This window comes from Lissotriton vulgaris, unplaced genomic scaffold (assembly GCF_964263255.1).
Source record: "Lissotriton vulgaris unplaced genomic scaffold, aLisVul1.2 SCAFFOLD_395, whole genome shotgun sequence".
Lineage (NCBI taxonomy): Eukaryota > Metazoa > Chordata > Amphibia > Caudata > Salamandridae > Lissotriton > Lissotriton vulgaris.
In genome coordinates this window covers 511,109-538,250 of record NW_028250002.1, presented here as the reverse complement: position 1 = coordinate 538,250, position 27,142 = coordinate 511,109, and the positions used below count along the sequence as shown (strand labels likewise).

The 27,142-nt window shown below is 41.4% G+C and overlaps 1 protein-coding gene across 1 annotated transcript in view; it reads left to right on the top strand.

The window, feature by feature from the left end:
- The first annotated feature begins 4,595 nt into the window (after positions 1-4,595).
- Positions 4,596-27,142, top strand: part of LOC147663425 (maestro heat-like repeat-containing protein family member 1) — a 38,286-nt gene continuing 15,739 nt past the window's right edge. The window contains exons 1-11 of the mRNA XM_086950467.1: positions 4,596-4,656; positions 5,303-5,364; positions 6,240-6,359; positions 15,158-15,265; positions 16,471-16,591; positions 19,145-19,185; positions 19,475-19,616; positions 20,521-20,573; positions 21,898-22,005; positions 25,303-25,422; positions 26,402-26,500. Of these exons, the coding sequence (XP_086806593.1) occupies positions 4,596-4,656; positions 5,303-5,364; positions 6,240-6,359; positions 15,158-15,265; positions 16,471-16,591; positions 19,145-19,185; positions 19,475-19,616; positions 20,521-20,573; positions 21,898-22,005; positions 25,303-25,422; positions 26,402-26,500 (1,035 nt within the window). The remainder of the gene's footprint in view (positions 4,657-5,302; positions 5,365-6,239; positions 6,360-15,157; positions 15,266-16,470; positions 16,592-19,144; positions 19,186-19,474; positions 19,617-20,520; positions 20,574-21,897; positions 22,006-25,302; positions 25,423-26,401; positions 26,501-27,142) is intronic.

Sequence of the window (27,142 nt, the reverse complement as noted above, 5' to 3'; positions counted from 1 at the left end):
CAACTAGACTTTACTATATAACATATACTTATATAAATAATGATAAATAGTATATATCATATACATCTGATTAATGTCATCGATCAAAGTAAATTCATTATTTATCCAGCTGGGGTTCCTAAAGTCAATATGTACAGAAACTACCCTACAAATAAGTTCAAACAATCCAAATGCATAATTCAAAATCAAGTTAAAGCCATTCGCTTTGCTATACAATAGCATTAGCAAAGCTAATGCCTTTAACTTAATCAAAAGCAAGACCTATGCATTTTCAATGCTTGTTTTTTTTTATTGCTGCTATGAGTACTTTCCAAGAGACTGGGAGCATACTACATTTACTCAGATCCTGCTTAATATCTTTTACTAATGCTAACCATTTATCAGGGACCATCTTTGGCAGTGATGGAGTGATGCAAAGTCTTTAATATTTAGTGTAATAGAAGTTATTTTTTAAATCCCTTCACTTCTGTTTGTGCAGGCATCAGTGCAAGTGTTTCAGATTTATTTATATTTAGACAAAACCATGCTATCCCATAAACAGTCTCCTTGTTCCGAGAGTCGTGTATCAAGTCTTGGAAAACCATCCCTTTACAGGTTCCTCTTTGAATGGTCTTCTGTTTGCTCCTCTCTGCAAGAATTAATATATTCAGATGGTATGTGGTATCTTGGCAAACACAAGGAGATCTTTGCCACAATGTCCTGAGGTCTAGCTTTGTCATATAGCTCTTTCTCACCCTTTGTGGTCTCTTTCAATCCCTATAGGGAAGTCTAAAGAGCTGTTCAAGCACTCCACCACATATTCTCCTTCTTCTCCCTTTCCTTTTCCATATTACAGCCTCTTAGATTGCCTGTCTGGACCTATTTTCTAGGTCTTCACATCTATTAATTAATTATATGCTCTCGGTCTCCGGAGTAACTATCGACGTGGTGGCAACCTGGCTCATGTTACATGAAAATTGCTCTTCAAAGCCATGCCTCCAGCCTGGTAATATAGATTCTACCATCTAGTGCAGTGGTTCTTAACCTGGATTCTGCAACACCTACTCAGGCTGCCCACAATAGAAAATCAAATCAAATAGCAAATTAATTAAGCAAACCTAGCTAAACATCGAATATGTATTAATGTTCTATAAATTAGTAGGAATTTGCAACTGGGAGTCTAAAAATTAAGTTGGTACTGTTAGCACGATTCGTGGGAGCAGCACAAGAACAGCAACTAGAATCCAGTTGGACAAATGGTGGCCTCAACTGGAGCACTGCTAGACACAAAAAACGCCAGCAGTAGGAACAAAAAAGAAAGTGATTTGCAACAGTCTAGCATATTGTTTTGAATCTGAGAAATAAAAACACATTTTGAAAAGTTCCAACCTTCCAATTAAAATGTCAACTTTTTCATAGTTTTTTATTTGTGAGTGAAATAATTGCATATGTTGTGTATTTTTTTTGATGTACACTTGTTTCTTTATTTTCCTGTATTGTTTAGATGTTTGAATCGAAGCAATTGTGCTCAGGCAGGGTCCAGCTTCTAGTAGTGATTCAGTCGGTGTCTGTTTACAGATGTCAAAAGTTTAAACACCACTTAATTGTAGTGGCAATTCCGCCTCACTTCAACATATGCAATGTTCCTAACCCCTTCCTACTAGTGTCATGCTTATCACCCACTTAAAGTTGTTCAGTATTTTCATGTGTCACGCTGTGTCTTCCCGGTAGCAAGCCTCAATGTGCAGGTGTTCCGCTACTAGCAGTTGTCATCATGCATCAAGCCGTCTCCCTTACGCCATGTCAAAGTCCTCATGCCCTAGTCTCTCTTCCTCCACCCATAACAATACATATAACCCTCATACACTGCCTGTCATTCTTCATAACCCACCTTGTCGCACACCATACCCGGATGGTGTCAGGCTTCAATCGGGGTAGAACGCATCTGAGCTGGGTTTTGCTTCTAACATCTGAAGTCACAGGTCTCGCCTTTTCAGACGAATAGCCAAGGCTATTGTGAAATATCCTTCAGGCTTAAAGAGCATCTTCATGCATCCCAGACATACCAACTTTCAATGCATGTACCTGTCTTGTCATTCTCTATATCTCCTATTGTGTCACAATCCTTGTCCCCGTCTCGGACTTTAACCTGCAAGCAGCATACTTACAAGCCAAGTTGTCAAAATCCCATGATGTCAAACTCCTAGAATCAAGTTCCCTGCAATGAACCTCGAACCACGAGTATCATAGGGTTTTACCAATTGTCTCTAGAAGGAAATGCCACTGTTCAGTGGAGTCGCTCTATCCATTACTGTTTCGGTTTCATCCAATCACCTACAAGATGCTGCTTTAGGTTTCACACGTGTTCAAAGATGACTTACAAAGATGTCGTGCTCATGTCAAAACATACCTGCTGTTATCATGGAATGTATGACCTTACAACGCGGTCTTTACACTGCGATACGTTCACAACGCGGTCATTACAATGCAAGTTGTTAGAACGACTTGCGCTAGAGGCGAGGGACTTAGGAATAGTATGATTTACTATTCCAACTCCAGCTACGTAACAGTAGGGAAGGTATTGGAATAGTAAATCATACTATTCCTTACTATATAGCGCCATCCAGTGCAAGTCGTTGTAACGACTTGCGTTGTAATGACCGCGTTGTAAACATATTGCGGTGTAAAGACCGCGTTGTAACTGTTGTCTCCCATTATCATGCTCTTCCCTACTAACAGACCTACATAGTCATCTTCCGTGCGGCTGCTCACCCGCAATTATGGCACCAACCGGTCATCAGAATGGCTGGAGTCGAAGACCAGTGTCACAACTCCTTAAATGACTGGTTCAGGTGTGGCACGTTCAGCCAGAATAATTGATGACAAATCACCCTTAAAGTAATATTCAGTATTCCCTTCTACAAAAGTATGTGTCACTTAATAGCTACTACATAAAACAAGCTTACAAAAAAAAGTGCTGCAATGAACAAAATAAATAATTATGAGAAGCATACGCTTACCGTCATGGCGGCAGAGAATAAAGAAGCTTACAAAAAAAGTGTGGCAAGCTGATAATATACCTACTGTGTCACGCCACGGGTAAGAGATCCAATCCCGCTAGGCATGGCTAAAAGGAGACAGGATGGCAACAAGCAGCGATTTACATGCCTTGCATGCAATCATTGCACTGCTATCGGCATAATTTGTGATGCCAAACGCCGCGCACGAATCAAAGCTGAAGGTGGAGCTAAGACGAGGCTTTTGGAATTGTATCAATTCCAAGAAGATTCGTAAGACGAGAGCAGCACATGCACTGCCTATGTCACAAGACCTAAAAAAGGAAGTACACAACTTGACGACCATGGCATGAAATTCTAAATAGCAATGCTGGTGTGCGGAATTTGCAATGAACAGGAACCAAAAAGACATGCAGCTCTGATGGGGACCAATCTGCGAGAACTGAATGCAAGCAAAGAACAAAAAAAAGAAATTATTGCTAGCGGTACGGCAGAAGCAGCGAGTGGCGGTGAGACCTGAAAAAGACCCTAATGCAGGCACCAACAGAAACACTCGCTCACTACTCTGCCAACCAGAAACTGGGGACACAAAAGGGAGGAAAAGTGCACAAAAGAGGCCCGCTCTGAAAAGCATGCAACCCACCTTGCTAGCCAGACACTGTGAGATGCAAAGGGGGAACGCACTTACAGTCCCTGGAGATAAACTAAGTTGAAGTGCAACAACAGCCTCTGTCTTGATTTCCTTGAACAGCAGACGCTGTCACTAGTGCCAACTGTGTTAAATAGCATTCAGTACGACTGCCTGCTGCAATGTTGTGAGACTTCAGTCTCCAAACCATGCAGAAACCATAGGAAACTAAGGCGTTAATCTTAGAATGGCAACTGAGAATTTGCAATTCCACCATCATGGCCCCACAAATCCTGACAAACTCTTATGCCGTCATTTCCCCACTGAATGGAATTTGCTTTCCAGATGTATAGGGTTGGCTTTCAAATAGCCTAGCTTCCATTATTGTTTAATATGGCTTTGTTATTGACAGATCTGCGCACCCTACCGTGGAGGTTCAGATGAAAGGGAAGAGTCAGTCAAGGTGTCCACGGCCATTATCCTGTCACTGGGTGAGTTGGTCATAAATGTATATATGTATATATTTGTGATACTGCAAGTATATGACGGTCTTTACCAGTGATCGGGTCCTCCGAAACATTAATTTCTGTCCACTGCTCTGCACATCACTTGATCTTCTTAAAAGCTATTGTTGCTTCAGTAATTACCTCCCTTCCCAGTGCATTTGTTAGCTTTCTATTAGAACACGTTGTCCAATTTACTATATACAGCTATAGTAGTCACATGAGTACCATGTGCTCCACCGATCATCATTAAATGTTGTAAACTATTGATATTGTACCTCCTGGATATGCGTTGAAAATTTCCTTACATTTGGCCTTGATGACCTGCTCCCCTGCGTTTAGTTCCTCCGTGCATGATTTTATTGTATGTCATTTTTCATGTATGTCTATTTTTCTCTTCACTTTACTCTTGCAGCCCATTCTAGCTCTAGTGAGGTCCTTAAATATTTTGGAAGTAGCTTGATCCATATGGGTGCAGAGTCCCGTGCCACAACAATAAAGCTGCTCTGCAAGCTTCTTGCTGAAACTGGTAAGCCTCTCAGTGGGTGGGTGGCAGCATGTGATTTCGATAGACATGGAAGATAGTTAAAGGACTGAATGCTTTCATGGAATGTGGAGCCCTAAGTTATAATTCCAACTTACCCTCTTACTTAACCAACATGGTGCAGCTATGAGCAAATCACCTCAATTTCATATTCCTCAGCTACACTGACTGCCAACAGTTCCTGGTAGAGCACTGTAATTTAAGAATAAATCCTCCCATCGTTAACATGAGTCGTGGTGAAGAAATAAAGTAGTGGTCAAACATTTCCACATCTGTCTTTTTGATAAATTGCTCCCACTGTGAGCCAATAATGGGACAGGGACACTGTGGAAAGAGATCCTGACATAGACTTCGGTGAGGAACAAAAAGGGACATAAAATATGGGGCAGGAAGACACAGACACACTCAGTGGTACATGATGGCACAGACATGCACAGTAGAACAGGAAGACATTGATAGGCCCATGAGGCTCACAGTCACAGACACACACACCAAGACTTGACAGGACCCTCAGGTAGGTAGGCACATGTAATAGTGGAAGCTTCATCTACTTATCTATTATTCCTGATCGTACTAGACAAAGACAATATCTATGTGTTATGAACATTTGATGTATGGCTTCATTTCATAGATTCAGAAGGTGCCTCTTATCTGGATGCTGTCCGTCACGTGCTTGAGGATGACAATCACAAGGTACCATCAAGTTATTATGTGTGCAGCATTCTGTGGTCAAGCAGTTTCATAATTAGCAACGCAATCTAATTTAAGTTATGCACTTTTTGAATAGTGCAGTATTCTCTACTTACGTGGACTCATTGCAGTGGTGCGTATACCACAGTCTGTTGTATTTTTCTAAGGCTGGTCTTTCGTGCAGGTGTTGGGTCATGCAACCTCCATCCATGTGTGTCTCCTCAGTGTCTTGTGTCTACTGTTTCCCTGTTCAAGTGGACATATCCAAGTTTTCCTGTCCTTCTCTGTGTCAACTCATTTTCAGACCCAATATATAGTATAGTGTAGGTCTGCTAAATCCTGCAGGTTGAGTTAGACAGTGGCCATCATTCTTCCCACAGACTACTCTAGTTTTTTTTCATTTCCACATTATTGGAATCTACAGCCTACTGATTTCTCATTTGCATTTTTGTAATCCATACAAGGTCCTGAGAGCTTCTTTGCTAGTTGTAACCTACCTAGACATCTTTTGCAATGTATCTTTCAATCTTTTACCAAGTTCCAATCACCTATAGAAGGCGTACACCACCTGGAATGTTTGAATATTCCCTCAATCACGCTTTGGTCAGACATTCTGTAAAAACAGTTTAATTAAATTGATTCAAGTTTTATTCTCAGAGTGTCTTAATAACCATTTTCCAATATTTTTTCAAAGGCTATATCCAGGTACTAGCTTTCCACACATACAAGTGTATTTCTATTTCCTCTATGAACAAAAAGGAAGGAGAGATTGTATGGTTTTCTCACACTCCCGTGCTGCTCCCTCACCAGAATGTGGGATTTGGTTTTATTTATACATCAAAAGGGTTTCTCACTAACCATTTTTTGCTTCATCACAGGTTATTCTTGCCACTTTAAGTTTAATATCCAATTTAACAACCAAAGGATATTATGATATGAATGGAAGAGCTTTGATGGAATATGTGCTTAGGAAAAACAGTCTCATCATTGAAGAACAGGTAAGTGGCAGATGTACATATTTGGGTGGGTGAATGTGCTAGGGGAACAGCAACCGTAGTCAGCCCAAAAGAAATAAGTGGACCTTTTAGCCCCTTTGTGCCCCAATGTAGCTTGTTTGCCACGTAATACAGATCTGCAGTGTTCCATATTTGCCCCTGGTGGTGGAATATAGACCTATGTACCTCTATTTAGTTCACATAGGCCCACTTAACATTCCATGTTCTCCATTTGAGCCTGATGTTCCCCACTTGCATTCCAGTGCGTCTTTCACCCTCCCTCAACCGTATGGGTCTCCCTTGCTCCATCAGGCTGATTACATTTGAACCTGAAATTCAGCTGCTGACTACCAGTGTCAACACTGTATATGCCATTTCTTTATGTCTTGTTCTTTCAGGGTGCCCATGACGTGAACCAAGCCACTCAAGTGCTTTCCATTATATTTACTTGTAGCTTCACTTGGACAGTCATCCTTTCAGTATACCTAGGCTTTCCTGTTTTCAGTTTCTATTTGTGGTCCATTCTCGTGTTTTTTTTCAATGTTTTCAAGTTATTTCAATACCTTTAAAAACAAGCATTGGCATAGTCAATAGAGCTCGCCTTTGGGACCTTTGGGACCTTATAAGTGTTTAGTTATCCAGCACAATATCCTGGTGCAACAGCAAGTGTTGCATGGCTAAACACTTATAAGGTCCCAGAGGAAATACCTATTGGCTATGCCAATGCTTGTTTTAAAATCCCTTCTCAATGGTTTATACAATGATCAAAATTACAGCTTTCCTAGAAAATCTCATATCTCCACAATTTCCCAAGCAAAACACCCGGTAAGTAGGAGTAAATGTAAATTCTGCTGTGCAAATCACCAATATCCCTGTTATGCCCTCTTTTAAAGGGCACCACTTGTAACAGGCAAAAATGATGGCACCTTTTAATTTCCGATCCCCGTGGTGTTAGATGTAAAAGAATGCCATAAATATCACATCCCCAGCAGGCCACTCGTAATGAGCTCCTAAACCATCCTTTCCGATTAGGATGTTTAAGAACTACTGATAAAAGGGTTTCCAAAGGGAGTAAATGTGTTAATTTATTGAGCATAATGGAGCATAATGGTGGAAAGAATTGGCAGAGGTGGGCTGCAGAGTTCCTCACAGAACGCTAGCAGCTTAAAGCCATCTGTGGCTACACCAGGACTGGTAAGGGACGAGATAGGACTGGGCAAATGTGTCGGAATTATTATGATTTATGGAGTCCTGCAGCAGGGTAGCAGCACCGGCCCAGCTCCGAAACAACTATCTCGCACTTCCATGTAAAAGAAGATGTGTGCCCACACTTTTCATCAGTTGTTCATGATAAATGGGCAGATAGTGCGGTTTTAATATTACATAAAGTTCCATGCAGCAGGACCATGACTCGCATAAGGCGAAATGAGGCAGCAATGTTAGGGTATTAGGACTAGGTGGCGCAATAAATCAAGGAAAGGCCATTAAAATAGACGGCTTTCCTTCTTTGCCTGGAGCACCGAGTATGCTAAACAAAATGGACTACTAGTGAGGAACAACAGTGGCTTGTGAGCTGCACTGCTTTAACAATGCTTTTGTTTACTTTTAACAATAACGGGAAAAATAGAGACTATGGGGATACGGAAAACAATATGGTTTATCTGTTAAACTTTTGTAGATCAGAAGTTGGCGTTGCACCTATAAAGCACTTCAAAATCCTAGAAAGGTGCAAAGACGCGATTTGACAGACTGGTACCCCAGTACTCATTTGCTTGGGCTTGTTTGGAAGCTCTGTGGGATCCAATATTTAATTACTTCCAGGGCTTACCAGCCTAGCAAACACATTACAAATCTACAGTCACACATCCTGCACAGCTAGAGTAAATATCTATTGCCAGTCTTTTACAAGACATACGTTAAGCGACGAGCGACCACGTTTACCCAGTCAAATGCAGCACTGAATAATCCAAACATACCAATGCTCGAATTGATAGGCAGGTTCTCTCTGCTCGCTACCTCCACTAGGTGGAGCCTAACCTCCATCACAGCTTCCTTGTGGTGCAGACTGAGCATGGACTCCCACAGGGCCTTCTCGCCAAAGAATGTAAGAAAACTAGAAACAACCGGAACTAAACAAAACCATGCATTTGTATTCTACCATTTGCTTTAGAATCTGCCCGGCACATAACAGAGAGCATACAGCTGCATGCTGGAAGATACAGAGACGCCACATGTATCTCACTTGGTTTCATTATAGATGAACATTGAAAGTATAATAGTGAAAGAAACAGAAAAAAATACAAGCTTCAGCAGCACACGAGTGGTGCGCGCACGAGGCAAGAAGTAAACGAGAGGGAGGGGTGGGAGAGTGCCCGCGCGCATGCTAAACATCTAAAGGACATTTTGAAAAAAGCACGTAGGTGGTGGCCGAAAAAGCATTGTAGGTGCAAATGATGTTTAAACATGAAGCACAGCAACCTAAAGTGGGTCATCGCGATCGTTGTGAAAACGAAAGTGATTGCGATGACGTGCCAAAACACGTAAGGGATGCGCGCGCAGCAGGCCGCATGCTTGTGCGCATTCTAGCAAGCTGGTGGCTGCTTTGGGAGCACTTCCCAAAGCCGCTACTATATGGACAGCGCATGCGCGCTGACTCATCGAGACCTAATCAGTGGTGTCAGGGGTTACAACTTTTTCGCGCCATGAAAAGCAACAGAATCAGTGTTTTTCTGGTGTGTATGGAACATTTTGCTTTTATTATTGCTTGCTTTCTACACTGATAATGCATGGTATATAGACAGTGTATGTACAGTGTATATGAGGTCCAAATACATTTTTGCAAATCAAACGTATTGTAGTACACCATAGACCAGAGACTTCAATGAGTCTTTGGTCATGTGCGCTCGCTTTTTCCTTCCCATGTCCCTTTTTTCTGTGAAAAGGCCCTCTCAACATTGGCACTTGAAATGGGCAATGACAAGACAGCCAGTACACTATTTGCTAACGCTGGCCACTGACATAGCTTTCTATACCTACACTGTGCCCTTGAAGATTGCAATTCTCTGGACAGGTTCTGCAGCATTTGCTTTGAACTGGGCGATTCTGCCCTCCGAGTTATTGAAGTGGTCAAAAATAAAGCAGCACTTTTGAAACTACTGAGAAAATTCCCCTTTACTGAAGGGAACTAGAACTTGCACAGTGTACCACAGTGAGGATTCATTGACTTCAAATGCCATGGTTGATGAAGGGACATTTCTATGTCAAGCCGTTTCTCGTACATTGTAAAATAAAAGTTCCTGAATTGCTCTTCAACACTGATTTGTTTACCATATGGCAAGCACTCTAACATGGAACATGTTGCAGCTCCAAAGTCAATTTAAGGTGTCACCCAGACAACTCTCAAGACGATGTTTCACATTTACACCAAGTATGCAGAACACTTGGCAGACCAGGGTGTTTTCCGCCTCTAGTTTTTTTTATGTCCACTACAGCAGTTATGTTTTCCTGTAAACATCTAAGACTTTAGTAGAGTGTACTTCTTTTCACATCACTAGTAATTTGCGAACAAATATCCTCACATTTCTTGCCTTTGGCATCATCATTCAGCAAACATGTTGTAAACGGTTTCCACATGGGTACTATAGCATTTCACAGCCCCTTGGTCCAAGAACCATCAGCTAAGTGACACAGTTCACAGTGGGATGACTTTTTCTTTGATGCCACACAAAGCACAAAATGAGAAATATTTGTGTTTTAGTCCCCTCGCACAACAAAACAGTGCACTAGGATGGACTAAAAAGTCAATAGCATTCTTCATTAACTCTGAAGATTGTAAAGATGCTTTTAGCATACCATCTAACAAGTGGAAAGGATCTCTTACAGGTATCAATTTTGAAAGGTCATTACACAGCTTTTTTGTATATGTAGCTGAATCACTGCAAGTACAATCAAAATCACTCCAATCTGTGTTGAATTTAGAAAGAAACATTTTGCAGCGGCATACCGAGTGACACTGCGATCCATGTTTCATCCTGTCATGTTTTCACCACTATCCCAGATGCTTGGCGATAGCACTTTTTTCACATATACTTGTCATTATACATTGCATTGAATGTTTAAAGCCTGTGGTGTTGTCAATTCACCTACTATCAATACTGACTCACTAGAAACTTGGGGCTGATCTATCAAGGGCTTTTACCCATTCTCTGTGGATAAATGTGATGGCACATTTTGGGACAGATTTGTATGAAACCAGCCATTTTACCTATCAGTTACAGAATCAAACACAGCCAAAATATCAAATATGATTTTGATATTTCCTGATTCTCTACAGTTTATCAAATTATTAAACACGACCTAAAACATGCTTCTAAACTCTGCATCTTTAGACCAAAGACCACAAAACTTCAAAAAGCAAAAGGAAGAAAAAACATTATTTCAGTGACATCCCTCAACAGCAAAACTCAAGCAGAATAATGTTAGCCCAGTCTTTCTTGCTGCCACCTTATATAACAAAGTTATATTGTATAGGCCCCCTCAGGAAAAAATGACTCTTTCACTCTCCTTTTCCTTTCTTTGAGTGGCATTTAATTAGTAGTACGCAGGTGTTTTTTCAGTGTTTATAAGTTTAAACTGGTGAGGGTTTATCAGTTATTATAGGCTTAAAACTAAGACAGCCAAAGTATACCCTATCCATGGTTTTTCAATTATTGCGAAACGATTAACACAGTGTACCCTTACTATTGTGGGGTCCGAGTTTTGATGTCAAACACAAGTGCAGTCAGTGTCCCCAAATAAGAGTCATTGCCACTGGTTTGAGTAGGACTGTGGCCCTTCTGATCCTTTGATGGCTTTCATCAAGCTCTTGTGGTGTGAAAAATTGTTCAATGTTGTGAACAACGCACATCAGAAAAGGGTCCAATAATATCCTTTAGTTATTCTCATTCTAATTATTTGCCCTCCTCTTCCTCCACAGATCCAATGAGTGATTTTGTATTGGGCACGTCTTCTGCCTCTTCTCTTTTCTTGGACCTTCTCAAGTCCTATGGACGCTTACACTTTGATCATATCTCTAGTCGCTGTAGAAACACCTGTCATCTGACTAGGGGACAGGAATGAGTTTTGGATCAGTGCCCTTCACCAGTGTTTGTGGGGCTGCAGGTGATGGTGTGAAAGCATGGGCAATGGGAGGTGGCATGGTGCCTGAAGGCTGCAGGACACTTGGCTTTGTCAGTGTCCCTGTGAGAGTAGGCCACAGTTGCTTATGCTCTCCCCAATCCCTCCAGAACAGCAAACGTACCATGTCCTTTTTGATCACTGTGAAAGATGGCGGGACCTTATTGAAGCTTGTAAGGAGAGGAACATGCACCACTTTTGGAGCCTGATAAAATGGGGTGCAGGAAGCACATGTAATCACTGCAAAATCATGTGGAGCCTGCTCTGTAGGTTAAGTTTTTTCAGATCAATATGCATCTAATAATAAAATTGATTATGACCCTTCTTGGGTTTATTTTAAATCATCGGATACTGTCTTCAACTTAGCTGATGTGACAATGGCGCTGAGCACTGTTACCATTGGGAGAGCGCCAGGCATAGTCAAGGTCCCCGCAGATATTTTTCTCCAGGATAAAGACAATGGAATTAAAACATAATGTTTTTAGCAAATGCAATTGCTCATGGAGCTCTGATCCCGTATACCTGGAGAGGGGCGGAAATCATCCCGATTTATAAAAAAAGGAGATACATCCTTACCCGGGAACTACAGGCAAATAAGCCTGTTAAACTCAATCCAGAAAGTCGTAGCTCAACTTATCTTGGCAAAAATTAAAACCTGTATTGATGATAATGACATTTTGAGTCCTCTTCTGGGCTAATATGAGCACTATTTATAAAGTATTCCGATTAATTAAAATTTATCGGTGGACAGTAACACTTGGAAAAGGAAGCCTTTATGCAGCCTTTGTTGATCTTAAGTCTGCTTTTGACTTGATATCACGGCCCAAACTGTGGAGGGTACTGCAGGAACTCGGCTTGCCCCCGACCTACTTTTCCTAATTGTGCGCCTCTACGAATACAACTATGACCACATTTGTTGGGGGGCGCCAGGAAACAAGACTGACCAGTTCCCGGTAATGATGGGAGTACGTCAGGGTTGCGTTTTAGCACCTACGTTATTCTCACTCCTTATTAATGGTATTATTAGCTTTTTAGCTTCCTTTTCCACAGATGCTCCAGTTTTAGCAGGCACAAAAAGTCCCATAATAATGTTTGCGGACGATATGCTTATACTGTCTAAAACACTGAGTGGGCTACAGCATTCGCTGTTGCATTTTGAAGAATTTTGCTTATTGCCTGGCCTAACAGTTAATAGTTCAAATAAAAGTTCATGACCTTTAAACCACATAGGTCATTTAATGGGGGGTAATGGATGGGCAATCCGTGGATCAGGTTAATGCATTACTTATCTAGGCATCACCCTGCATAAACGACTTAGCTGGAGGCCGCATATTGACACCATGGCCTTAAAGCACATGCAGTTGGCCGGAGCCATGAAAAAAAGGAACATAAGACATCACTGACTAAGCCCCTTTACCCCGGCACTGCACATCTATATTATGGGGCTTAGAGAAAATGCATCCTCTAGCTTTCTCCGAGAATAAGTTCCTGAGTGGGATAACAAGCCTACATCAAAGTACCCCTATGATTTAGGCAGAAAAGCCATAGTAGACCTTGCAAGGCTGTGCCCTATTCTCTTCTGGCGTAGAATCTGGCGTACCCCAGAATTGGCCATCTTTGCAGACGGTCTTAAAGATATAATGGAGGCAGATCACTTCCACAAGATTGGCTGGCTATGCAACATCAGATCATTACTAATTAGCATGGGTATGCCATCACTGTGGGATGATCCTAGTGCTACTGGGTTCCCACCAAAACATTTAATTAAGCAAAAGTACTGGGAACCGATGGTGCAAGAAGCAAATAGAATGAGCGATGCCACCTCTCTAACAGGGAAGTTCTAACAAATTAAACCAAATCCATGTTTTACTGTGACGTAATTAGTACTAAGCCGCTAGATCGCAAACTGTGTTTTCAGTTTAGAGCAGGCTGCTTACCTTTGAAGTCCTTTACAGCTGCATGGTCCACTGCGGCCGATGACAAATGTCTAAACTGCACTGACACTGAAGAATCATACGCGCATGTGCTGTTTGTCTGTCCGGCGTACGCTGCTCCCCGCAAAGCCTGGCTGACACCCATTTGTAGGAACATGGGTACTCACTTGTTAAGTGTAGCAATGAGAATATTGTGTTCTGATCCATCAGTCCAGTGCGCAGTATCAGTGGAAACGTTTTTGAGATGGATGTGGACAATTAGATCTAGGCTCCTTTTGTACCTCTGTAAATGAAGTCTCCTACCGATAATAATAATAATATGCTATATTTTAATGCTTGGACACTTTTTTAAACTATCTATCAATTAGTAGCATTAATTTTGTCTATCAACATATAGTATATGCTCTTTTAATGTGTTTGATTATCTCTTTTTATTGAAATTTTCAATTTATTGTATTTTTTTTATAACTTGAAAAATCGTTTTTATGTGAATTGCTTTTGTGACATCTGTCGAATAAAGCTCATGTTGACTGACAGTTAAGCAAGACCCAACCTTAAAAAAACAAAACCTATGAAAAGCCATTTTTTGGAAAGGCAAGGGTCAGTTTTGGTCATGATTCAAAATGGTGGCCAAAGATAAAATGGTGCCGCAAATGCAAATTTTTACATGAATAAGTGCATAATCAAAACAGCAAAAACAATTTTATTCTAACAAGGTCTGATGCTGGGGACAATTCAGATGCCTGTCCTTGTGTTGCATCGCACTGTAAGAATGATGCTTGTACACCTAGATCCCATCTTAGTTAACCTGATGCACATGTTGACTGGCTTAAGCGCAAAGAAATAAAATGCTCAGACACTTTGGGAATGGGACTGGCTCAACAGCAGTGCTCACAGGCAGTACAGAGGCCAACCACACAATCCAGCCTATGAGATCCAACTGCCCCTTAGACTTTACCAAGGCTAACTGGGCTATTTCTGGGGTGATTGGGGAAGGCACATGGGCATTCAGCTACTGCACTGATAAGCTGGGCTTTTCACTGACAGTGCATTATCTAGTGGGTTATTTTCTGTTGCATACCCCACTTTACAGTTTAAATGCCTAACATGGCAAACCACCAAATCCAGCGCAAAGTAGCATGAACATACTTCAAATCAGTATTTTATATCAAAACTGCCTACCATAAACGTGGTTCCTGGTATTCTTTAGTCTTTATTGAGTGTATGAAGTCCCATAAGGTATCACATACTTCCTCATCAAGTCATAGGGGAAGGGCAAATCTGTGTGGTGAGCACGAGATACTACTGTGTGGTGCCAGAGGCGCAATTTCTCAGGGGTAGTGTCCCATGTATCAGAACCTTATATATTATAAGTGAGTCCACCGGTATTTTGACAGTATATGAATGCTATACCCTCCCACGCCTAATGGCTGGGTACTTTTATACTCAACAGAGCGGAGCATGAGAGCATAATCGCATTTGTACATTTCTATTTACATGTTTGAGGCTAGTAGTTTTGCTTTCACATTTGGATTTGTCAAGAGGTTCTCTTTGTGCTTGACAACTTTGATTAGAAAGTTGTGATGTTTTAACTCTCAAATCTCTTGTCCCTCCATAAGGAGAGAAAATACAATTAAAATTATGTGCAAATACATCGTATTTTACTTTGCTTTCTTTTCCACATTTCCACAGATCGCTAGTCACCTGGATGATGAATCTGATGTTGAGGAAGAGACCATCCTCATCCAAATCTCTCAGCTCCTCAATACAATTGCATTACACCATAGAAATACTGATGAGGTAAGCAAGGGGGATGTGAAACAAGGTGGGTTATTTAACTAGGTGTATAGAAAATATAACTTGCAGAATGTCCAAAGACTCCTAAATTCCCGGGTGATCTTCATTATCCTCCGGCTCACATACAAGCACATTTTTGTAAAGCTCCCTCTGCTGCAGGGTTGTATGTTGGAACCATGCAGGAATTTATCACACCTGCCTTAACAACGTGTTCTGAACCACGATTGCATGTTTGAAACGCATTCCTTTACCAGAGAAGTCGTTACAATGAATTGCCTTAGGGAAAGCGCTGGACTTTGGAATAGTAAAATGTACTATTCCAACTCCATTATGTGCAACAGTAGGGAAAGTGTTGGCCTTAAAGTCCAAAATTAGTCCAACAACGCTTTCCTTTAGGCGAGGCATCGCAACTACCTGTGTGGTAAAGGAATACATTGTAAAGATGCATTAGTGAGTTGGATCACATTGTTAATGCACACAGTGGTTCGAGATACGATGTAAAAGTTGTGTCCTCTGATGGAGGAATGGAGGTCTGCTGTCCCATGCAGAACTTCCCAGGGTTTGGAGCATTTGTACAAGAGCACCAATTGAATCCTACCTCATTCATTAGAATGAGGCAGAAGGGTTTGCAGCTTCTTCTAAATAGACTGAAATGAGACTTAATGGTACATCGGTTATATTGCATAACTTTGCTTCTCAATTTGCATCTCCTATTTGCTACCTGTCCCATGATACATCAGGCACCAATATTTCATATCAACATGGTTGTTCATTCCCAGCCATTGCTTTTCGTATTCTGGCACATTCCTAAAGATGATTCTATGAAGATTCCAACAGATAATGAGCTAATTTGCAAACTTCAGCTCACTTGTAGGGTTTTTGGAAAGTAACATGTTTCACACATTCTCTGCACATAATGGGTTCATTTTGATTGGATGCAGAATCCCAGATTGTAGCATTAAACACGGTTAGTGCTACATCAGTGTAATACTAGGCATCTGCCTTGGACCCCATCAGCGAGGAATTATATCAGCAAGGGGATGAATCAAATATAGCCCCATCTCTTGGATATGGGAGCTTGCAAAATGCCCTATGAACTAAATAAAATGCCAAAAACCCTCCCACCAGCCATGATTGTTTATCTGTGGGAATAAAGCCTTATTAAATGCTAATGATACAAATAACACGTTCACCACTCTTTCTTGCAGGACTTTTGGAAAGAGATTTTGCTCTACATGCTGGAAGAGGGCTATACTTCATCTGTGCCAGCACTGTGCCAGATGGTACTTGTTGTAGATAAGAAAGCAAGCATCAACTTTAAGGAATGTGGTGAGTCTTAAACATCCTACTCATTGATGCCGTGGGATCTACCATTGAAGGTGGTTAATGCTTCCTCCTCCTCTCCCCAGATTCCCTCATATTTAGTAATGATCTGGCATGAGGTGAAGAACCAGTCCATTAGCTCAGGAGTTTGGTTAATTTACTATAGTATGTGGGTGTCATTCTTTCAATAACAGTGTTTGCTCTCACTTTAGTGATATATGTATCTGTGTTGATGTTGCTGCTTTCTATATAATAATAAATCTTCATTCGGAAGTAGTCACATCCATAAAAGATTCAAAAAAATATAAAATATAACTATAAGAAGAACTTCATTACATTAAAAGAGATACTGTGCAAATTTGCAAGGTCCAAGCTGACGTCAGTCGCATCTTGAGCTTCTTGATCTAAAAGAATCCCTCAGGAAATTTGTGGCAACAAAAAGGGTATGGTTGTTAGGCAAAAGCTGCAAATGCATTACTACAACCCAGGCTTGTCTAAATTTCATGGCTTTTAAAAGGAGCCTAAGAATCAATCTCCTGGGGTGGGGAAAATATTTACATAAGAAGACAAAGTGTAAGGTGTCCTGTGGCGGCCAAAAGTGTGGCAGGGTATGCTCAGACGTGAGTCCCTTGCTCACTTTGCCACTGGATTCAATCAAGCCGGGCTGAAGACGGCTGGAATGCCAGAAACCGGTCCTCGGAAGCTTGTTTCCGGGCCAGGGAAGGCATGGCTTGGCAGTTTGGGCTGGACTGTTCCCATGAGGCACAGGGTCAGACTAATTAGCATATAGCCATGTCTGAACTGGGGGGGGGCAGAGTGGGCTAAAGAATGGTGATGGATTAAACCCAGATCTTTTGACTGGGTGTGAGTGTTTGATTGGTTTAGATGCTCCGTCCATTACCACCCCCTTTTGTACTGCTTTTGGCCGCCATAAGTGTGGCAGGGTATGCTCAGACGTGAGTCCCTTGCTCACTTTGCCACTGGATTCAAGCAAGCCGGGCTGAAGACGGCTGGAATGCCAGAAAACGGTCCTCGGAAGCTTGTTTCCGGTCCAGGGAAGGCATGGCTTGGCAGTTTGGACTGGACTGTTCCCATGAGGCACAGGGTCAGACTGATTTGCATATATCCATGTCTGAACTGGGGTGGCAGAGTGGGCTAAAGAACGGTGATGGATTAAACCCAGATCTTTTGACTGGGTGTGAGTGTTTGATTGGTTCAGATGCTCCGTCCATTACCACCCCCTTTTGTACTTCTATCTGTGACTAGCATAGATGCCTCCCCTTGTCGCTTAAAGATAATGTGCCCGGTGATATGGGAGGGTCCGCCGCCTTGTTCTCTATATACTTATTGTAGTTTGTCAGCCATAAAGTTACTTTCTGTTGGTTTCAGCTCTTCATCTGGTTATTACCCTCACGCCACTTAAATGCAATGTGCTGACTGTCTCAGGTTTCCACACTCTGTGAGACTTCTCAGGCCTCTAATGGTCCTCTTCAAACCTTGGAGTATTCTTGCTCTCCATGGAGTTACCTATCTCTGGTATGGTGATCAGACCTTTCTGGGTATGGTACCTATTTATACGCTTTTACTTTAGTCAGCCGCAAAATGGATGTATTTTATTTCTCTATGGAGTTACTTTTGGTTATGATATTTGTCTCTTCAATGTTTCTGGTTCATTATTTTGGACTTCAGATCCAGACTAAATTGCTAGTTATTGGCTCTCACTTGACATATGGACCTGATAGACAAGGAGGCCTACTCAATGAGGGTAAGTGAAAATAATTATTTGGACTGACTCCAAGGTCAAGAAGTAGATTAGCATCATGTGGTGAGAACCTGTAATTGAAAACTACATTTCCAGAGCTCCAATTAGCAGTCCCCACTCAACTTTCCAATGAATATGTGGATAAAGTACAAGTAACCTGGGCAGATGGTATCATAGTCTATTTCTTTGTCACTCATGTAAAGGGTCCTAAGCAGAACAGAACAGGTAATTATGTATTCATTATAGCCTGCTCCCCAGGTGGTTAACATTATTAGAAAATGGTTATGCAAGAACATGTTTTGGTGTCCTCTTTCTGTTGGGATATCCGCTGTCGCAGAATGACTCCTCTTTAGCATGGTCCATTCAATATGTAGGGCGTGTCCACGGCTCCTGTTGCATCCTCTCTTATCCCACTGTAGTCTTCTGTCACTCAATGACAGCTGAAGCAGGACCATTGCATGACAGCTTAGGTAGCATCTTCTGCGGCTGTCATTCCTTGACAGCAATTGTTGGGGTAGGGAGGTGGAGCATTGTAGCACAGACCATTGAGGTACTGTATACCACTAGCAGCATCCTTTGTGGTGGGGTTGTCTTTGTCAGTATCTGCAGGGACATTAAAGCATCCTCATGACCTCTAGTGCCTTATTGAACTACCACCCATCACTCCATCCTCTTCTTTGCAGATACTACTGAGTGTCTTAAGTGTGTTTGTCAGCCACATGTCTTCCTTTGGCAAGTGTTGCTCAGTATTTTATGGACTGAGTATGACATGTCTTCTTTCTTTTGTATCTAAACAGCTAAAGGAATTCCAATACACAGCCTCTTCATAAGATTGCTTGTGAGTATCCACCCCCACCATATTCCAACAGATCCCTCTCCTCAAGTTCTTTGCTGGCATTTCTATGCAACCTGCCCATGGAGAGCTTGCATTCAACTCGGCTTTTATCCTTTTGAACTTGATGGTTTTATTTCTAGTCAATTGGTTATCAGTAAGACATACTATTTATATCACACAGAAACAGCCAAAATGAGGTATTAAGTACTGTATAGAAAACAAGGTAGCATTTCCAGATGCTTTAAAGACCAGTGAGTATTCTCTTGCTGAATTCTTTGTTGTGGGTTTTCAGGTCATTTCTTCACATCCTCGCTGGGATGTCGAAAAGGGAACCGCTGTCTTGGCTCTTCTCGAACGCCTGATTCCTGCAAACTACCCGTTTTTAGCGAGGCTCATCAGAATGAAGATCCCCCCATTGATAACATATTTGGAAGGTGAGTTCCCAAAGCACAAGCCATTGAGCACCCAATTTAAACAAGCATTAATGGTATTTCAAACAAGCATTGACAAAGCTATTAAGCCTGGTGTTGGCTGCTAGTTTTTAGGCTTTGTCCACGCTTGTTTTTTTTCACAGTTTTTGTAAGCCTTTACTGTGGGAGGAGATGCCAGGTACTCAAAAAGCCCACATTCCTTTAGTAGTCCCTGGAACTAAAGAAAAATACTTTGTGGATGTGCTCCTTGTGACCCTCACGGGTGAGTAGTGCGCTCTACAAGTGTATTGATTGATTGATTGAAAAAGCAAAATGCCATCACTTACAGTGAAGTTAGCTTAAGGCTGATTTGGCCCATGATGAATGCTGTGGAGGGCAGAAGAGAATGTGAATGATATGAAACAATAGGTCAACAGATGAGGAGGTCGAACTATGAAGTGTTATAATCATTTTGGTCTTGGTTATAATAAAGGAGTATTTTTCTATATGTATGTAATTTTAGAGCAGGTATGCACTTTTTATCTCTGAACCACGACGGCCATCCCCTATGTGATCAAGGCTGCATCTGACAGCCAAATGCTTTCAGGCTAAAGCTCTGTAAAAATAGATCTTCTGCAAACAAGTGATGTGGCAGCCTTTCGGTTATATAAGAAAGGAAACAAAAATATATAAACCTAAAATTACAACCAGATATAAGGATGTAAGAGTGACATCAAGGGCACATGAACAACTGATGACATTGAATTCAAATCCCAGGACAGGCTGAGCCAACAGCCAGATTTTGCACACTTTGAATTGTGTGACTCTACTTCTGCTAGTGCTTGGTATTTAAGCCCATGGCATTTGAAATGTTGCCTGCTGTTCACTTTTACTTACATATTTTCTTTTTTCCCAACTGCTATTTCAGCTGCAACTGAAAGAAACTTTGACTTGGAACAGTGGAAATGCGCGCTTGTTTCAGTAAGGATTAATTGCTAATGAATGTCACACATGGCTCTTAACGCATTGTCTTTCATATTCACTCATTTAGAGTGAATTAATGCAGATATTAAATTCACCCCATCATAGTGCTGTTCTGCTATGTGGTTGCAATATGTTCACCATATGCCTATTGTTTCTCTGGATTGTGAATGGGCACGGTGAGGGAGAAGCCAATCTCGGTACACAACTTTTTCCTAGAATGCAATATTTACCAGAACCATTTAAAACCTCATTGGCCATATTCACATTCAGAACCTTGGAATTACGTGCTTACTGCAGATAGTCCTGCATGTATAAGATTTTATCTCCATGTTTTACCTACATAAATTACAGGCACTGCAGTGATTATTGCATTAAATCAATCTGACTGTTTTTACACAGGGTTAGAAATGTAGCCCCGTGTTGGAAATCAGGTCCTCTGACTCTTTTTGTCCCCAGGATAGTCACACTAGCACAACATTCTTCTTTCCCTGGATTGTCACAATATCACTCTTCCGGGTCTGCCAACTGCTTTTCACATCATCAGAATGTTTATATTCTGCAATCAGTTTGGCATGTGATCAGTGCTCTCCATATTCATCTGAATTGTTACTCTGTCACTGTTCTAGTGTAACCTTGTAATGGCCAGGTTATAACTGTCTCTATTCAATCCTTGGTTATCGCACTCCTACTTGGTTCCTTTGTAACAGTGTATTCTTTGCCAGGTCATCACACTTCACTTTGCTTTTATTGTGCTCCTGTGAGGTAATTTTCTTTTCCTTGTGTTCAGTCTTCACCCTTATTAACACTACATTTTCATTCAGCCCTAACTCTGGTGATCTAAGGGTATATGGAGCAGATTTACAACCCTGTCCGCCCCTTTTGCGTCACTTTTCCCACTTTTCCCATGTTAAAAGTGGCTCAAGGGGCTTGTAAATCAGCCCCTAGAGGTTTGCATTCTGCTCCTAAGTATATGATATAGCTGCAAAATCCCCATGTGTTTTCTGTCTGGATGGCTGCACTGTAACTCTTTTCACAATAATTTGCAGGCAGCATGCTTTTGGTGCGTATGTTTCTGTGTAAATCACTGCCACTGTAAAGGCATCCTATTTCTTCTGACCACTGATTTCACACCACACTATTTACGTGCTGCTCTATGTGTTCTCTGGTTCTTCTGTCCACACATTATTTCATCATTACTGAGGTTGTTGTCAGCTGAAGTTTGTTTTCCCATATCTTCTCAAAGTCACTGCAAACATCAGCTGTGGATACTGCATTAATGTTTATATTACTGCATTAAAGTCTCTCACTGTTTTCTTTTTAGTTCCTGGGGACTATCCTGAAGCAAGCACCATACAGAAAATGGCATGCCTTTTTTATGGAAGAACTCACCGCACAAATTGACAGTTTTGCCAATCATGAGAATGAGGAGGTTAGTGCTCTCAAGGGTCATTTGGAAAGGCAGTTTAATACAAAGTCAGAGAAGGATATAACTTTGTATTCCAATCGCACTGTGATTGGTAAACTACACTTGTATACTATGGGTGCACAGCACTGGAATTAGTCAGTCGGGAAAATCAGGTATGGTTCTCCAACTCCCTGGAAAAGCCAACCTTCTTAGAGTCAGATGGAGATAAACACCATGAGGTAATTCCTCTCCACCTGGCTCGTTAGGAGACACCACATACCAGGGCTATACTCCTTGCCCTAATGGATCTTCTTTAGCCAATAGGTATTATTCATTAGAGCCACTCCCCATTCAGTGGATGTAAGGTCATATTCATGCAAAAATCAGTGGAGCTATTGTTCCTATTGAAAAGCAAGGATGAAAGAAAGGCAGACAAGAAGGGGGAACCCTAAGGATTATTTCTTGGTGCCCTCACACATCAATGAGGATGTCATGCTTCATAGTGGGCGTGCTCCTTGTAAGGCCATCACTGTAATGCTCTATGGGCCCCACAAAGAGTCGCTTTAGCGGGGATCTTTTTATTTTTGCTGTCTGATGAAAAGTGTCTGTGTGAGGGCATTTTGAATGTGGGGGTGGAGTGAAAGTCTAAAGTGAAGGGAAGGGAGACTAAAACTATCTAAGAGATACCAAACTGGACCTTAATGTGATGGGTCCCTTGCAAGGATTAAAAAACATAATTTAGTAGGGTGATGTACCCAAGTAGCCTAAAGTGTGGGCAGGTCGCTATGTTTCACGCCCAATGGCCTAAAAAGGATCCACAATGCTTCTTCAGTACCTAAAAAACGGGTGGATAACCCTTTCCCACACCTAAGGCGTGGCATCCAGTATAGGTATTCCCTCAAAAGAAAATACCCGGTTCAACAAGTTAAAAATTGATCATCCAATCTAGAAAATAAATGAGAATATAAAAAAAAACACACAGTAAGCAAATGTTTTGTATATATGGTCCAATGATTCACTGGAATCGCTTTTCCAGCTCACTGTATCACATTGTCTCCAAAGGTACAAATGTTCATGCTAATATTGGTGCTGATCAGTCACCACAATGTGAAAAATGTGAAAAACACACTTGTACTTACAATATAACAGATAAAGCAAGTGGACATACGTGGAACAGACAACATAAAACCAATCTCTGGTGGTGTTACACATCGCTTCATGAGTGATTGGTTGTCTTCAGGTGTGAGTGCAGGGTCTTACACTTTGATACAATGTATTATGCCCCATAGTTCAAAAGCACAAGAGTCTATTCTCCTCTGCTTTAAGGTGCAGGTAATTGGAGTGATTTTTACAGGTGTGGTGTGTGCATTTGCGGGAAGAAGTGATGACCAAATGGCCAATGAGGAGAGGAGGGGTAACCTTGAGCCAGTAGGAGCAAGCCCCTCACGTGCTGGTGTAACAGAGGTATCATCCCTCATTGGCGGCCATCTCAGAGTGTGTAGTGCTGAAATGCTGGCCGACCCAAAGTCAACCATGGTTTTTGAAAGGTGGCATCTAAGCAGTAAACTAAGACAGTTGAAGGTTTTCTTAATGGAAGGTGATGGTAAGAGAAATGTATGGGGCACCTAAGTGCTCACGCATATATAGTGACGGGAAGCAAGTCAGGTGCACATAAGTGCTTGCCATCCCTCATGGATTATTCTAGGCATATTGGCGTCTATGTTCATGTTGTAAATATGGGCGGTCACATTTAATAAGTAACAAGGGCGGCTAACTGGTCTACTGCCAATGGATTTGCATGCTTGGAGAGCACTGTTGGGCAAATGGCTAATGAGGATAAGAGAGAAGAGTAGGGGTGTGCTAGAAGTCATAGGAGTGAGACCCTCATGTGCTGGTGTAACAGAAGTATCATCCTTCAGTGGTGGCCATCCTGGAGTCTGTGGTGCGGTTAAATGTGGGCTGGCCCAAAGTCATCAATTATATTAGTAAAACGGCGTCTAAAACAGTAGACTAACACAGTTAAATGTTTTCTTATGAAGGGTACCACCTCATTGTTTCCACAGAAACATTTGTAGTAATGAAGAAGATACCCATGGCAAGTCGCAAAAGGCTTATCATAAGCACTGCTTTTTGTGGTATATGAGACTCTAAAGCAGGTATGTTACATGGTCTCAATGGTGAAATGGTAGATCAGATCCCCTGTATGACGGCATGTCAATAAATCCATTGTAAGGGAGTATCTGATTTAGCAGGAGTCTGACATGGGAATTACACCTTGCACCAAGGGATTTCATCATTCAGACCTTTGCTGTTCATGGAGAGGCAGAAAATACACCATTGCTCCCTTCTGAAAAGTTTAACAGGACTACATGAGTTACTTGCCATACATGAAACAAATTTGTTTACAGTGTGTCTTCTTTATTTTCTAATTTAGTTTCTAGGTTGGATGATCAATTTTAAAAAATTTTAACAAGAAGTTGTTTTCTAGGGCAATACCTACACTGCATATTACGTCTTAGGTGTGGGGTAGGGTTACCCCCCCTTTTAGGTTCTGAAGAAGCACTTTGGATCCTTTTTGGACCATCATGCGCAAAACATGTTGACCTGACCACACTTACAGATTTAGGCTACTTGGATACATCACGTCCCTGTAATAGCCCCTACCAAATTAAGTTTTTCAATCTTGCAGAGGGAACTGTCACATTAAAGTCCTGCGTGGTATCTCTTAGACTGTTTTAGTCTCCTTTCATTTCACTATACCCATTCACTCCACCCCACACATTCAAAATGCCATCACACTGGCACATGTCATCAGATAGCAAACCTAAAAAGGTCTTTGCTAAAGCGACCCTTCGTGGGGCACTGCAGCACCAGCCCTATGAGGAGCACGTCCTATGATGATATAGTACATCTTCATGGATGTGTGATGGCACCAAGATATAATCAAAGGGATTCTCCCTTCTTTGTCAGCCTTTCTTTCTTCTTTGCTTCCTGAAAGGAACAGTACCTCAACTGCTTTTTGGATTAGCAGTTTCGGAGCATAGGTACTGGACCTTTACTGGCTCCCAGTCCTCCCTCTTCATTGTTTTGAGTCATATTCATGGCCATATCCAAATCTCTACAATGTCCAGAAGATATAACATGACATAACATAACAAACATTTCGCTCAACTCATTAAGAGTTGTTTCATAGTGTGAGTTGAAGACATGTGTAGAGTGAATCAAAGATGAATACTCCTCTATAAGTATTACTCTCATAGAGTGGGCAGGAGTTTCTTTTCATTCTTAACTCAGACTGTCTTTAATTTACTCCTATATTAGGGTTTTATTTTCCGGTGCCTCGGGAAGTGCCTCGCTGCATGCGATGATACTGAGCTGATCTTACGTTACCTTCGAAAGATGTTCAATTCTACTAAGTTTATTACAACTCCTCACCATGCAGTAAGTATCAAGTGTATTTCTATTCCCCTTAGGTAAAATTTGACCCTGTATGACCAGAACAAGCACATGGAGTCTTACGGGACTGAAGAGCATCTGGGTTATATTGTTCTGGATTGTAACTTCATTAAAGGAGCTTGATGGTAAATTAATGATAACAGGAAACACCTTCCTCACTTAGCACATCCTGTCACCCAAAAGTGTGATATCTACCCCATGGATAGCCAAATCATATCAGAGTGGAAACCCTCCGCAGAGTGGGTGAAGACTAAGCTAGCTGAAACTAGAAGTGTAGCGCCTTTGTTCGGGTTACTACTGCTGCATTTCATCAGGGATTATTTTTGCCTCTTTAGGTGATCCGTCTTGATGGACACAAGTGAATTATTTATATAAATCAAGCTTAATCAATGTAGCAGATAAATGGGATGACGATCTAAAGCTTTGTGAAGCTTTCAGAAAGGCCCAAATAGATAACAGAGCTGTCTGTTTCTACCTGTTGTCAGAGGGGGGCGATTTATCAAAGAATGAAGGACAGAGCAGAATCTGGTATAATCCTTGCACAGTACCCTTGAGGAAGAGAGGATAAGCATTCCTTCTAAAGAAAGTGCACTCCTTCTTCCCAAATGCTTGTGTACTAAAAAGTCCTTGCAGTTTCTTTAGGTGAAAACCAGAAAGAACTAAGTTACAGAACAGAAATAGTGACTGAACTCTCATCTTATTGTCCATAGATGTTTCTTCAGTAGCATGGTAAGGACACTCCAGCATAGTTGTATAGGGGGTATCCTTAAATCATGCTTTCTGGAAACTGAATATATTTGCTTTACTAGTGGAGAACCATTTGTAATTGCCAGTTGTAAACACTGAAGGTCCAATCAAGAACCGTATCATTATAATTTCTTTCGAATATGGAATCTCTATTCCAAAATGCCTGTGTTTGGTTAATGTTTCCCTAATGCTGTGAGTTGTCTTTCACTCTTTGCAGGATATAATAATTGGATTTCAAACATGTGCCAAGACTCATCCATTCGAAAGCCGTCGGGTGATTGAAGAGTACAAAGGCTATCTTTTTGCTATTGACCTGGTAAGAACCATGCATCTCTTTTTGTCTCATATTTCCAACTTTCCTCAGCAGTGGCGATTTACATCTATAAAAGTGTAATTTGCAATTAGATAACAGTTTACAAGAAAGAAAAGCAAAAATATGTCTAAAGGCGTAGGTGGTCTACAATACCGAAAACAAAATAAATTTAAATATTTATTTTGAATGGGCTTATGATACCAAATGCAACAATGTCTTAAATTCACTATAAACAACAAGAACATTCAACCTTTACTTCCTCCTTTGCATTACTCATGACTTCAGAAGTGATAGAGCACAGAGGGAAAGGCTGCCCTCCAAGGCGACTCGCATTTAGGAATCAATACAAGACAGGGTCTAAGACCGGTCCCTGCACTCCGAGGTGGCGGAGTACTCAGGATCAAACACCAGGCCTGGCTAAAGGCTGGGCTCTGTATCCACAGGATACACAATACAGTTACATTGAGGAAAGGGGAAGGGCTCTGTTCATAACTCCAGTTGAAATAGTGACTGGCTTAAGCCAGGAGGCAACCTTCACTGGCCCTGGTGTGTTGTGCTACATTCAGGACATCCTGGGGCCGAATAGCAAAGGCAATCTGAGACAAAAGTCTAACTTTACAACTTTTGGTATTCACAGAAGTTATT